Here is a 15,316-nt window from a genome sequence, read left to right as displayed (position 1 = left end):
AAAAATGACGTGACTGAGCACAATTCTATGACTTTGTTAATAACTTATCCCAAGTGGTAACTTCACTCGCTGGGAAATGTAGTGGTAAATTCACTGAACTTATTTGATTTTAGATACAGCAACTTTGAACTTGCTTGAAACTTAAGATAGGATTTGCTCTTGTATGACTTACTCCCCCCCCCCTCTACTAATTAGCGTATCGCGCTCGACTGAAGCATTTAACGTGGTTTCAAACTAGTGACGCCAGAGCCGTTTCCTGCAGTGACGAAGGGAGTCCTCTTTTGTTATGGATAAATGAACCCCCACAAACTGAAGCGGGTAGAGCCAATTAGAGCCGTGCAAAACCGAGGTACAGTGTGGTGGAAAAGGGGGATTTAAAGACATCGCAGTCTTTGGGAGTGAGCACAAATCAAAGGGGTTCACCCTTAGTTCAGTGCGCTGAACTCCCATCATTAGGCTGATAGGCAGGCTGTGAGGGATCTAATTGGTCAGTCAGCGAGTGTAAAATGTGTCGCACACACATGAACAGAAGACACCCTCATAAACTGTACAGTGAAAAGGGTCTGCCAGAGCGCAGCGCACCAGGAAGGACAGCACAAAGGCAAAACGTGGCAAGACTGTGACCTGCCCGGCAACCATATTCGGTTCAGATACCGCTAAGTACGCATGCGCTTCTCGATTTAAGCCAAGAACAGAAAAGCCATTTCATTAGTGCTGAAAGTAGAACCAAATGCCCAAACACATACATATATCCCACGCAGTGGCCGGTCATGGTCTAATTGCCTAAGATTGGCAATGGGCCTTGACGGGACTGCAACGAGGGGGCCTTGTCGCAAACAAGGGCATACTGAGGGTCAATTGTCTTGCCAGTGAATGGCCTGTTGCTTTGGTCCACGGTAATGAACAAAAAAGGGGTCATTATTTTTCTGTCTGTGAAGTTCATGGGGTAAAAATGAAGTTCAAGCAAACCCGCAAAGTGGAGATGACTTGAATTGTATTCATGAAGAGAAATGTGACTTCAGTATGTCAAGAACATTCTCATTCTCAATTGTTTATGATGTTTTCAACGGAGCACCAATAATAACAATATTTGACCGTTCAAAATGTAAATCATCCAGTTCAATGTTTCCTTTTCTACTGCTTTTTATTGTTTCCGTTCCATCCGTCCATTCTCTGTACTTCCCTGCTCAGGTTGCTGGTATGCTGGAGCCGATGCAAACTGACTTCAGATGCTTCAATTAAACTACCGTGCATATTTTTGTAAAGTGGGAGGAAAACCTGCCAAGACAAAACTCACGCAAGCCCGGGGAGAACGTGTTAACTCTACAAAAGAAGGCCAGAGCCCGGGATTGGAATATGAGACCTCTGAACTATCCGCCGTGCATCCGCAATGTAGACCAAAGGTAAATGTTTGAAAAAATTTGAATCTAAGAAATTAGAATCTAGAACCTAGAATCTAAGAAGTTTTATCCTTGACAGAGGTTATAATTTCGTTGTTTTTTTTTAAAGAGCCCTAGTACAGGAGTCAAATAAAAGTTTAACCAGCACCTTGAAGACATTTCCCAAAACTTTTAATTTGATATGTAAAATTGATACCTTTTGGATTCCAGCTGCTCCTTAAGTTTGCTGTACATTTCTAGCACTGCGAGAGAGAACAAAAGAGGAAGACAGAAAAATGAATTTGCAACATGTTTCTTGGTTGCCACTGAAAATAACAGTACAAATTCAAAATCCAAAGAGAAACTGGGTTATTTCAACTGGTACCGTAGTTGACGAGTTGAGCAGATTTCTCAGTGAAACATTTTTATTACAGCCCTTCTTCTACTTCACAGTATCTTCGGGTATTGCTGTACTATCAAATTAACCCTTTCAGGGACAGCGGTTACCAGAGTGGACATCTTATCATGTTATCAGGTTACAGCAGGGGTTGGGAACCTATGGCTAGCGAGCCACATGTGGCTCTTTTGATGATTGCATCTGGCTCGCAGATAAAAACTAAATATTGTTGCTTGTTTAATCCATCCATCGATTTTTCACTGCTCACGTTCTGTTCAGGGCTGCAGGAGCAATTTTAATTGGATGATACTGGCCTACGTATTCCGTTGCTGGGGAAACAGGTAAACGCCCCCTTTTGAATCAGCCCGCTCGGTCATTTGCTCAAATCTAATCCTTCGATGAATAAAATGGCGAAAAGAATAAAAGATGACGAGTATGGTCCACTTCCGGACGAATGGACCGAAGGATTCATCTTTGCGGAGAGAACAGGTTCTGCGGTGTGTCTGATTTGCAATGACAAAATACCATTGATGATACGGTCGAATGTCAAGTGGCACTTTGGCACGCGCCATGCTACGTTGGCATCAAAATACGCCGCGGGAGACAGTAGAAAGGAAGCGTGCAAGCTACTGAGCAGGGTGCAAGCTAAACAGCAGCAAGTCCGCTGACTAAAATTCCGCTAGCTTTGCTGGATCTTGAGCAATCGTGAGGACTGCCATCTCCCCTGGGCCTTTCTTTGACACGCGGTCCCACATCTTCAGTGACTGTGGAAATTTGCATCTTTTCTTCAGGGAGTCGTCATAGGTCTCGTTGATATTGCGCCAAACAAAAGTTCCATCATAATCACCTTGCCCAATGCAGATTTGCGATTCAGCACCGAATATCATTTTCATCCAGTCATCCACAGTCTATGATTGCTTTTCTTTCGCCCATTGTTGCTTTTTCTTTTTCTGTGAAGGTGTTGAGGATGGCTTTCTTTTTACTTTTTTTCCCTAAGAAATTGTGACATCCCATCACAGGTGAGCTATTTTTACAACAGCCTCGCAACTCCTGTGGTCCTTGGGTGCTACAGACCCCTGTTTGATAATGTGCTACCTGGTATACAGAGCTGGAGTTTCTCCACAGTTGTGGCCATGTTCCTCTGCTGGATCCGACAGCGAATCACCTCCCCGGTTTGAGCTGTCACCTAAGGGTAAGAAAAGCGAATAAAATAAAATAAACTTTCAAATGCGGTGTTTTCTTGAAATATCGGCTCATGCAGCTAGCAAAGCATCAATATGCTAACTGGTCTGAATACAAAAGTGAAGTTAAAAACTGCACTCCCACTAGTCATAACTGTGTAGCCGAGGTTAAATGGACACTTGGGGATAGTGACCAGGCCGACCCGCAAATAGAGAAAATCTGCAAATACCGGTAATTGACGGCCAATGAAATGCATTAGCAATTTTTTTCTTTAAAAAAAAAAAACAAGTAAAGGGGCGGGGGCAATAAGGAACAAACAGAAAAAGAAAAAAACATTTTTTTTAAATACATAAAAAAAAATACTGGAAAAAAAATCTGAATATGAGAATCTGCGGGTGTCAAACCGGCAAGTATGCGGGGCTCCACTTTATTCTCTTTTGTTGCTATTTCTGATAGTTTAAGTGTTCCTGAAACATACACAGTCAAACCTCGGTTTTCGAACGTCTTGCCGCGCACCGAGAACACTGTGTAATTGGAATTAAGGTTTATTCAGTCTGACAGATGTTAAAGTGCTGAAGAATTTTAAAAAAAATTGAATAATGTGCACGGCAGATGAGTTGGCCTTACCTCCCGCCCAGCTTCTTGTAGTCGTCGATTAGTGTCTGTCACTTGACCCTGGGGGTGGGGGTTGGGGAGACAATAATAAATAAATCACAAGATGTTCAACTCTAGTCAAAATGACCAAAGATAAATTCCTATAATTCATCGTATATATTTAAAATAACCAAAAGATGTTAAAACTGGAGTGACAACCCTTCTCCGAATTGAACCAGACTTAAGTTTGCTTTGTTGAAGTATACAAGTATGAACGCAGTCTGAAATGATTCACAGCGCTTCACTTTTTCTCCATTTAAAGTGTAAAAATACTTTTTCTTCAAAGCTCTCCACAAAGCAGCCCACAATGACAGCGTGACAAAAGTCTTTCTTTCCAAATTTACACAAAGAAAACACATGATCGATCCGTTTTTCCGTTATACTGTAAATAAACTTGATATGTTCGCAAACCTGTCATTCCTTTACATCCTTCTGATTTGCACGTATCTATTTGAAAGGTGAATAGTACATAGACGTGTTTGACCCTTTGACATCTTCAACAGGTTTAGGTATACGCAATCAATTTGTCTTCTCTGCATCTGCCCCCCAACCCCCCCCCCCCCCTCCCGCCATGCCCTCTCTTTTCCCTCTCCAACACACTTTCTGCAGCTGCTCAACCTTGTAATCAGCTCATTGTCCATGAAGGGCCAAGGACAAAAGCGGGCAAATTCAGATTAACCAGGCAGCAGGGACCTGAACCCATCATCGGTCCACTGGGCCTTTCATGGAGTTTAATGGCTTGTGACAGGATCTTTCTCACAGATTCAGTGACAAACTTCTCGATTCTGGCTGGGGATTTTTGAACTATCTGCTCCTGTCACACGGCTCAGAGCCATGACCCAATTGACCACTCGGCTTTTTATGCAATCCTTTCAACACGGAAGTTTCCTGACGAGCATGGCAAACTATATAAATATTTTTTTTTTCCCAAGTCACACTAAAAGACGGTTTTAAATGACAATTATGGTTACTGCCCATCTGCTAAAAATCTGCTACATTTTTACTTCAATGAGTTTAAGACATTCCTGTAAATGCACAGTGGCTATTAAAACGCTACAGATGACATATTTGGTCGAGAGATGAACAGCATTACTTACCATAAGTTTTTCTGCATCAGTCCGGACTTTGAGGAGCTCTGTGATAGCGTCAACAAACCCTTGGTGGTGGAAATTGCACATCTTCTCAATCTCACGGTCATGATTTCTTATCCTGGCATCCAGCTTCTCCATGAAGCGCACGTGGGCATTTGGCTGGTCATCGTAAATGGATCTGGCACAGAAAATGATAATTATAAAGACAATTATTGAAGCGATATTGGGGGACGCAATGGTGCAAAACAAAGGATTAAAAAAAACAAAACAGACCTTTCATTGCAAAAGATGTGGCACAAAACATGCAAAACAACAATGTCCAACTTGTGGTAGGATGCGCAATAATTGTCAAACCATTTTGCTAAGCAATGCTTGACGAAGACGAAGCAACACCTAAAAGACAGAGTACACACAGTGGAAGAAACTGCTCTCGTGGTGCTTTTCGTGGGCATGGTGACAATGGGTCACACCCAGGGAGCAGATGACGGTCAATTGAGACATACCGTATACGGTTTGTATGACTATAGCGGTTGACTAGTTGATTTATTGAACATATAAACCTAACAATAAAACACATAAACTGCACTGAACTGCGTATCGATGTTCTTTTTAAAATGTTGTTTTAATGTTCAGAGGGCGGAGGAAGAAATAGAAAAAAAAGACCTACTCCTACACTTGTTCTCTATCAATTGTTTGAAATAATTTTAGCGTATTAATACACAATTTGGTTATTCATCGTCATATATCCCGAATAAAAACCAAAACAAAAATAGCGCTCCTCTTTACATATGTTCAAATAATTGTATGTTATGAGCATGACATTATTCAAATGAGTCATGATTAATTAAAAAAAAAACAAAAAAAAACGAACAGGTGTTCATACCTGCTACAATCCCATTTCCAATGAAGTTTGGACACGGTGTTAAAGATAAATAAAAACAGAATACAATGATTTGCAAATTATGTGCAACCTATATTTAAGTAAAAACACCACAAAGACAAGATAGGGTTAAAACTTCTCACATATCCACTATAATAGACGCCAAGGCAAGTGCCCTCCCCTACAATCCAGATAAATAACACAAGCGTATCACATTTAAAACCATGATAAATGATGGACGCAAAAAGACTGAGAGGTTATGTTGGTAGGTTGTAAATGTAGGCAGGTTTAGAAAAAGGAAGACTACGGATAGACAAGTACCGGTACCTCAAATTTAAGAGAGGAGGCCTCACGTTGATTTCTACAGTTACAGCTCCATCTATTGGCGGTGAGATGAAATGCTACATTTGTCAAAACTGAGCTTTTATTTTCAAGCTACTTTGAGGCTTAAAAGTGGGCGAAAGTGGCCGCCTCAAATTTTTGGGAGGAAAAACATCATGAAACGGTGACTGAATCTAGAGACGTCCCCAATCAGAAGCTGAGTGGTGTTCCACTGTTGGATTTCTGTGCTCAGCATGGTTTGCCTATAATGAACACCATGTGGGTATCAACATTAGCACGGTTCCCACTCTTTTCTTGAAATTATTTTCTTCTTTTCAGGACTTTTCCGGGACTTCCCGGCACTTATCCCAAACCTTTTCATCTTCTGTAGTATGAATCAAGTTATCACAACATATACAAATCAATTCCACCTCCAAGCTTTGGGGAAGTGTCATTTTCTACACTTGTACCTTGTTTTGTAAATTTCACCTGATTGCTTCAGTGTTACCAAACACCATACCAAATTTGCACAAAAAAAAAAAAAAACACCCAAAAACTAACGGTTCTTTCACAGCTGTTTATTTGATAATGGGCAATTCCGAAATCAATAAAAAATTTATATTTTACTACTGCGCTAATATTTTGCAGGTAAAGTCCACAAGCTAAAGAAAAGGTATTTGCCCCCTTGTGATTTCTTTTTTTTTTTTTAAATATCTATCACATACAAAGGTTTCAAATCATCAAACCAATTCTAATATCAGTCAGAGACAACCCAAGGAAATACATAATGCAGTTTTCAAATGACAGTTCAATTTAAGGCATAAAAAAAAAAATCCATCCCTTTCAGACCCTCTGTGAAAAAAGTAACTGCCCCCTGAACCGAGTAACAGGTTGTGGCACCCTTGACAGCAATAACTGAAATCAAGCGTTTGCGATAATTGGTGATGAGTCTTTCACATCGCTGTGGAGGAATTTTGGGCCCACTCTTCTTTGCAGAAGTGTTTCAACTCCGCCATATTGGAAGGTTTGGCCACTCCAAAACCTGAATTTTTATTTATTTTATGTTTTTTTTGGAACCATTCAGATGTGGACTTGAGGGTGTGTTTCAGATGGTTGTCCTGCTACATGATCCAAGAGCGCTTAAGTTTGAGGGCACGAACAGATGGCTAGACGTTCTCCTTCAGGATTTTCTGGTACACGGCAAAATTTATCGTTCCATCAATCACAGCAAGTTGTTCTGGTCCTGAGGCAGAAAAAGCACGCCCAGCCCATCAGACTGCCACCACCATGCTTCACTGTTGGCATCCTGTTGTTTTTATCTAATGCGTGCCATTTTTGCGCCAGATGCAACGGTCCTCACACCATTCAAAAAGGTCAATTTTTGACTCGTCAGTCCACAGAATGCTTCTCCGAAAGTCTTGAGGATGATCAAGACGTTTTTGGGCAAATGTGACACGAGCCTTTGTATTCTTTGCTGACAGCAGGGGCTTTCACCTGGGAACTCCCCCAAGGATAACATTTTTGGCCGGTGTCTTTCTTATGGTAGAGTCATGAACACTGACCTGAGCTGAGGCCAGGTCTTTCGATGTTGTTCGAGGTACTTTTGTGTGTACTGGATGTGTCGTGGTCACACCTTTGGGAGTAATTTTAGTTGGTCATCCACTCCTGGGAAGATTTGGCTCTGACAGGGGTTCACTGAAGTCCCAAAACCTTGGAAATAATTTTGCAATTTCTTCTTCAATTTCTTTGGCTCGTGGCATGATGCATTGAATCTTGTAGCCTACGTCACGTTTTCTGACAGATTTTATTTGAGTGATTTTTTATTTTTTTTATTCAACAAGTATGGCGGTACTCAGGTTTATGTGTGGCTTGTGAAATTGAACTCATATTTCGAAAACGTGTGGTTTGTCACAGGGCCTTTGAGATTAAACAAGGGGGGCAATTACTTTTTCAGAGGGTCAGAAATGTTTGGATTTTTTTTTCCTTAAGATTTTTAATTGCCGTGTGAAAACTGCATTTTGTATTTCCTTGGGTTTTCTCTGAGTGATAGATAGGTGTTAAAACTGTTAGCTGACAACAGAAACGAGACGAGAAGACCGATAGCCACACCCACAATTCATGTTTACATTTTGACAGGTCACCGGTCAATTATCAAATTCTGCAAATGACGACGTCGGCGCTACACTAAATACGCAGCTATTAAACCTAAACGCTGGTCGATGTTATGCTGCTCGCTAATGCACCAGCAAATATTAAGTTACAAGAATATGCAGCCGTTTAGCTAAAATTGCTAACATAGCCTACCGGTTGCTAAGATAGCTGATGATAAACTAGCTTTCGAACAAAAGGTAGAAGAGACGAAAGGAATACATTCACGGGCACTGCTAATTTGCACTGGCTTCCGAAAAAAAACGCATCTTCTTACCGAAGCGTGGGACCGACGCAAGCCGTATCCGTACTCTCAATTTCCTGTAGAATCCGCTCGTGCTCCGTTATACACTCCAACGTTTCATTCTCCGCCATGATTACGTGTGCATTATTATGGCTGTCTATAGCTGCGGCTGTAGGGGGGGAACAGGGGAGTACTGGCCAGTGGAGGGCGCACGAGATCCATATTTAATTCAGAAACAACCGAGTCTACCCGGAAATAAAATATTGTCCACACCAGGGGCACCTCGACCGCGTCAGTGTTGGAACATTGTGATTTCCTCGCAATGTTGAAATGTTGATTGTTTCAAAATGTAAACACTTGCAGAGCTTTACAGAAATACATTGTTGCATGTTGATATTTATCTCTCATGTACCTTTTAAAATTATTGTTGACAGTGTTGTCAGATAGCTGTATATTATTACTCAATAATATATAGTTAAAGATATTTTGAGTAAATTTGCTTTTTCAGAAATGTTTATCAAAATGATAGCGCTGAGCATTAATCCGTGCCAAATAAATAACTCTCAACTTCAAAAGTATTGGTTACCCTAGGCTTCAGAGTACTGTATTGAACATACAGTAATTGATTGATTTTGTCCATTTTATAACTATAACATATTTAACATTTATTGTACCCCCCATGATAATTTTGTTTATGTGCTTTACAGTGTTTCTATTTTGTATATGATTATGTTGTGCACACTTCATGAAGTATGAGTCGATAAAATCTAAAGCAACATCCACCCATGTGTTGCATCTTTCACATGTACAGTATACCTTACTTTTGCTTTACAAATGAAATCAGGATATTGACCGTTACTGTTGATGATGTCAAAAATGCACAAACAAAAAGAGTTGAAATCATTGTATTACTGTTGATTGTACAGTATTGGTGTTTACACATCAGCTGCAAAAGCAATGAGTTTTGACATTTAAAAACATCGGTTTGAACGTTCTCATTTGAAAATACTTGGAAAATAAAAATTGGCACCAAACAAAACACTATTTTTTGCAACAATATACCTGTTTCGATTTGAGTTTTTTATGATTATAATCAAATTTCTTTCTTGATTGTCTGAGCAAAAGGGCCATTTTCAGCAGTATTATCAAGACCAGCTTGTGTTAATATTACCAATACGATTCTGCCTACAGTTTCTCAAACAATGTCCCATATGTCCCTAATACAAATCAGCTCATTGTTCCCATATATGATACTTGGCAGATTGTGTCGCCATGTTGCATTGGGGTTACCTTAATGTGGTTCCTAGAGGAAGATCCACAGATTCCAGTTCTGCAAAAATATTCCCAAAAACCTTTTCCTCTTCTTCATTATCATCTCTTCTTTGATAAGGAGTGTCGGGTAAAGCAGCATGGACCCTTTTACTGTCCATTTCTTAATTCAAACTCTCTTAGCGTGCAACTACAAAATGTCAGCACCACAGGAAGTGTGTTTGAGTTTGAATGTGGTGGTGAACTCTAGGTCACCTGCCAAAGTCAGCAGAAAATTACCAACAGGAAAGAGAAACCTTGTGATTCAATGAACCTTGAGTTCAATAAAACTTCACAAGTAATAATGTATTTTTGCATCAAACTTTTCACTGGAAGGTAGCATTTACAGTGGGTCACAAATTTATTAGACCACCATCTCCAGTATTTGTTTCACCCAGTATCATAAAGTGCTTTTATGTAGACTATTTCTATTTCGATGAACTGTAAACATTTTTTTTCCATTTTGAAAAGAACTGAGGAATTTTGAAAAAAAAAATTGGGGGGTGGGGGGGGGGGGTATTTTACCCAGATTTGAGTCTCCACCCTGATCCTGTTGTAGAAGTCACAAATAAATCAAGAATAACATTCCGCTACTTTGTATTAAGACGTTTTTGGTAAAGGAAAATTCCATAAACAAAAAAAAATCATTTGGCTTAATTAGTAATTCATATATAATGTGTCTTACTATATTATTTATTATTTTCTATTATTATAATTATAAATATAATTTTCTAAAAATCTGCGTCATCAATAAACAATGGTTCAGATTTATCAAATGTAGATTAATGGGATTTTTTGGCATAAAAGGTGAGCAATATAATGTGTGCAGTAAGTGTAATCAAGAAAGTCATGTATTGAGAAAGAGCAAAACTGTTTGAGATACAGTACAGTGTGGTTACTATATACAGTATATGAAGTATATGAAGACTTTTGACATGAGGTATTTGAATATTTGACTGAAAACTTGTATCACATTAGGCATTCTGTCAAACTGTATCAGCCTCTATGTGAGTGATTTGAAAAGTGTGAATACAAACAAATAAATTGTGGCTGAATGGCAGTTGTGGAACTGCTGCATTTGTGAAGTAGCAGACCCTGACCAGCTTACACAACCACTTTCTATTTCCTTCTATTCTTCTTGAAATGGATTGGCCAATTGGAAGTGTGGCTATAGTGTGTCTTTACAAAAGCCCTGACTATGAGTTTCCTTATTACTCCACCAAAAACAAGAAGTGGGTTGAGGCGCACACACACTAGCACACTCTCTGTCCCTCATTCACACACACACACACACACACACAAAAAGCCCACTCACAGCAGCAGCATCGGAAATGTCCCAGAGCTGCAGGAATGGAAACACAAAGTTAAACAATGGAAAGGATCGGATGGACGTTTGGGGTGTATAGTATATACAGTGGTAAGATGACAGATGGGAGGAAAATGCTTTTCTAGTTATAAAAGTGAATGCGGGTCCCCCTTCTCACTGGTGCGCCACCTGTGGGTGGGGCCGAGGGGGTCACTGCAAAAAGAGCCGTCAGCAGTGCACCGTCAAATTTCATGACGGTTCAGCCGCTCACTCGCAAAACTTCTCTCATCAGTTCACAAAATACTTTGTCCAAATGTTTTGGGGACCAATAAGATGATTCTTTGCAAATGGGAGATGAGCCTTTGTCAGCCGTGGTTTTTGCCTTTGAACTCTTCCATTCATGCCTATTTTGCCCGGTGTCTTTCCGATGGTTGAGTCAGTTATGCCTGACTTTCGATATGGTTCTACTGTACCTTTTCCTGGCCGAGTTGTTCCGAGTTCTTTCATGTCCTCCTTGCTGGGTCGTTGGACTACTAATTTTGATTGGCCAACCAAACCTGGGAAAGTTCACCAATGTTCCTGTTTTCTTCATTTGTGGATTATATTTCTTACTATAGTTTGTGGGTCTCCCAAAAGCCTTGGAAAAAGCTTTGTAACGTTTTCAGATTGACATCGATTTTGTTCACTTCGCATTTCTCTTTTGTTCTTGAATTTCATCGGCACATTTATTCATTTTTCTTTTGTAGCTCTATTTCTCTTTGTCTGACTGGTACCTAATGTGATTTCTTGATTCATCAAATCGGGTGGCCAGTGAACATTGAACACGGCTTTCCAAAAACCTCTGAGTAACCATAGTTTGCTCATGATTTCACAAGGGGGACAATGACTTTTTCTGCAATTGGCTGGCAACCAGTTCAGGGTGTCCCCCCGCCGACTGCCCGAAGACTGCTGTGATAGGCTTCGGCACGCCCGCGGTCCTTGTTAGGAGAAGCGGATCTGATCGTGGATGGATGGACTACTTTTTTCACAAATAGGTTTGGATTTGCTCCCCCTTACCTCATTCACTGCCACTGCCAGCTCCATATGTCAAATGTGCATTTTAACCAGAAATAATATATACTTATATATACAGATACTGTATATATAGAAATAAATACTTAAATATTTACAACACATGCACTTTAGGTGTTTTGGAAAATAAGATCGCTCTATAAGCTCTCCTGTGACCATGTGTTCTTCCTTTCCATGCCTGCCAGTTTCCTGCTTGCTTCCTCTGTCCCTCCACACCACAAGGTTGTGCCGTACAGCTGCTGACCTTTATTGTAAGTTACACTCCAAACAAATAGCTCTGAAGGACATCCTGGACTTAAAGAAAGTCCATTGCTCATGGGGCGTTTCTTCCCAAAAGAACTGGGGTCAAATAGTAGCAGCATGGCAACAATAATGAGATGATTTTGCTTAAAATCATTCAAGCAGTTTCAGTCTTTAGTAAAAGTGACCCGGCGGGCGACTGATTAGACTCTAATCATTAGAGTGACGACCTCACACTGCAGAGGTCAAGGTTCAATCCTGGCTCTGGCCTTCCTGTGTGGAGTTTGCATGTTCTCCCCGTGCCCGTGTGGGTTTTCTCCGGGTACTCCGGTTTCCTCCCACATTCCAAAAACACGCATGGAAGGCTGGGTGGACACTCGAAATTGTCCCTAGGTGTGATTGTGAGCATGGATGTTTTTTTTGTCTCTGTGTGCCCTGCGATTGGCTGCCAACCGGTTCACGGTGTCCCCCACCTACTGCCCGAAGACAGCTGGGATAGCCTCCAGCATGCCCCGCAACCCTTGTTCAGAGAATGGATGGATGTAAAATAATATTAATCCCTCTTAAAAGGGAAGTCACATCAAAAATCAAAAATGTCTTCCAATAATATCGTCTCGGGCGGCCCGGTGGTCCACTGGTTAGAGCATCGACCGCAGTGCATAGGTACCGGGTTCAATGTCAGCTCCGGCCTCCCTGTGTGGAATTTGAATGTTCTCCCCGGGCCTGTGTGGGTTTTCTCCGGGTACTCCGGTTTCCTCCCACATTCCAAAAACATGCATGGCAGGCTGATTGAACACTCTAAATTGTGCCTAGGTGTGAGTGTGAGCCTGAATGTGTGCCAGATGGTTGTTGGTCTCTGTGTGCCCATTGGTTGGCAACCGGTTCATGGTGTCACCCGCCAACTGCCCGAAGACAGCTGGGATAGGCTCCAGCACCCCCCCGCGACACTTGTGAGGATAAAGCGGATCGGAAAATGAATGAAAAAAATGAATAATATCTTCTATGTACCCCCACTAGTCGAAACACGGTATTCTGATTAGTATTGCTTTTTAGTATTTTCATCACGATTTCATGAAGTGTTGATTGTATTGTATTTCTTATTTATTGAACACACTGATACTCTTTACAATTTTGTCTTTCGCCATCAATCATGTTTCATGATGTATTATTTGGTTATTTTACCCTCAGTTACATTGAGACTACGAGATCAATTCCACTACCATTCAAAAATGGGTTTGCTCATCCCATGTATCAAATTTCACTTATTTGCATTGCTGTCACGTTATCTGTAACGTGACTCGGCCAAGCAAATTGAGGGAGAAGTTGCATTGCCTCATGTTTGTCTGCAGAGGACGCACTTTAGTATAGGCATGGGCCACTGCTTGTCATCAGTGCTGTACTCAGTGGTACAAAGCTAGACGTATAATAATGCAGACAGACCTCTGAAGACACTTCGGTTAATACTTATCCAGGGCATTAAGCAGCGAGATACCTCATAATCTAGCATCAAAACAACTACGGTACATTTTAGAACTATAAGGTTCCTTTTCAGGGAAGGAAGCATGACAGTGTCCAAATCCTGCACATCCCAAATTCATGCTGCACTTATTTTTTGTTGATGTGTTGGTTAGGTCCTGCGATTGACACACGATCAGTTCTGGGTGTATATCCCGCCTACCGACGAAGACAGCCCGGATAGGTTTTGGCATGCCCCGACCCAAGCAAAGGATAAGCTGTTCGGAAAATGGATGGTTGATAATGGTTAGATCAGGGGTGTCAAACTCATTTCACATTGTGGGCCACATAAGGACTCGGTAGATGTCAAGTGGGCCGAACCATTAACATTATACCATACTGTGCTATAAATCACCAAAATATCATCTCTTTCCTTTGTTTTGGTCTCAAGATGCATTGATTGGCGCTTTCATATCATTTGCTGCGTTGGGTCTATCTCGGTGACAGTCTGAGACTGCTGTTTTCTTCCCCCAATCAAAACAATGTTGTCATCTACTGTGATCAAAACAGTGTGCCCCTAGCGGATAATCCACGAATTGCATTTTATTTAAAATATTCATTCTGTGTCTTTAATGCATTTTTCACTTTTAAATGATCCCGCAGGCCGGATTGAACCTCCTTGGGGGCCGGTTCCGGCCCGCGGGCCGTATGTTTGACACCACTGGGTTAGATCTTGGGATACTTTTGTCCACTGCAACTGGCACAGTGTTTTTGAACACTGGTCTTAACCCTTGAAAATACTTTGTGATGAGCCGCTCCGAGAAGAGTTTTAGTCAGCAGAACAACGCTTGGGTATTCAAGTGTCTATCGTTTCTGCAGCATGCACCTGTCACACAGGAACACTTGCACATTATACAAGTGCAAAGAGTGAGACGTGGATGATCTTATCTGTGCAGACATGAACCTCTCAACACTCTCTCTCGTCTCCTTTAAGTGGGAAGGCTCAGACTAAGAACCAGGAGGAATGTGAACGTACATTTGCTCCATTTGCTTCACTTCCTTCCGACTCTTTGTCGAACACAAATGGCAAATTTACAAACTGGAATTTTAGTCTAACTGCCAAAATAAATAATGCTGTAAATATAATTTTCTTGCTGATTGCGCATGATTTAGCAATCATATTAACCCTTTCAGGGACAGCGGTTACTAGAGTTGACAGCTTGTCATGTTATCAGGTTACAGGTTATTATTATTGGCGCATGAAAGGGCTAAGGGTGATTGACAGAACAATGTGTTGAGCAATGAGCTTCGCACATATGTCAAAATTTACAAACTCTCAATAGATGGCCACTTTTATTAAATAATGGCGTCTTGTAATTGGACATTTCCAAATGTTTGTAAACGAGAGTACCTGGTGGCAGAATGTAAAAGACCACCAAGACGTTATATTCATTCAAGAAAGATTTTCACTGCATGTGCACCAACAACAATTATCCATCTGCGGTGGCCATTTTGCCACTTGCTGTCAACTGAAAATTACATCAGCGTTGTTCAGGACTCAGCTGATGACCAAATTGACATAAAGAATTAATTGAGTTCATGTCAACTGATTTCTTAAGATGAAGCAAAGGAAATATTGA

The 15,316-nt window shown here is 40.9% G+C and overlaps 1 protein-coding gene across 4 annotated transcripts in view; it reads right to left on the bottom strand.

Annotated features, from left to right (window-relative positions):
* exoc6 (exocyst complex component 6) overlaps window positions 1-9,748 on the bottom strand; it is a 33,005-nt gene extending 23,257 nt beyond the window's left edge. For 2 of the 4 annotated variants that reach the window (XM_086138634.1, XM_086138635.1), the window contains exons 1-5: window positions 9,587-9,748; window positions 4,710-4,881; window positions 3,586-3,633; window positions 2,872-2,962; window positions 1,597-1,642 (exon numbers count right to left, since the gene is read on the bottom strand). In XM_086138634.1, coding sequence (XP_085994760.1) covers window positions 1,597-1,642; window positions 2,872-2,962; window positions 3,586-3,633; window positions 4,710-4,881; window positions 9,587-9,726 — 497 coding nt within the window. In that variant the 5' untranslated portion in view covers window positions 9,727-9,748. Of the gene's footprint in view, window positions 1-1,596; window positions 1,643-2,871; window positions 2,963-3,585; window positions 3,634-4,709; window positions 4,882-8,329; window positions 8,468-9,586 lie in introns of those variants that run through there. The other 2 variants (XM_086138636.1, XM_086138637.1) reach the window with 1 other exon arrangement.
* Window positions 9,749-15,316: the final 5,568 nt, after the last annotated feature.

The sequence above is a fragment of the Hippocampus guttulatus genome, chromosome 19 (genome assembly GCF_054856545.1).
Source record: "Hippocampus guttulatus isolate MCC_2025c chromosome 19, RoL_Hgut_1.0, whole genome shotgun sequence".
Taxonomy (NCBI): domain Eukaryota; kingdom Metazoa; phylum Chordata; class Actinopteri; order Syngnathiformes; family Syngnathidae; genus Hippocampus; species Hippocampus guttulatus.
This window is presented reverse-complemented; position numbering and strand designations above follow the sequence as displayed.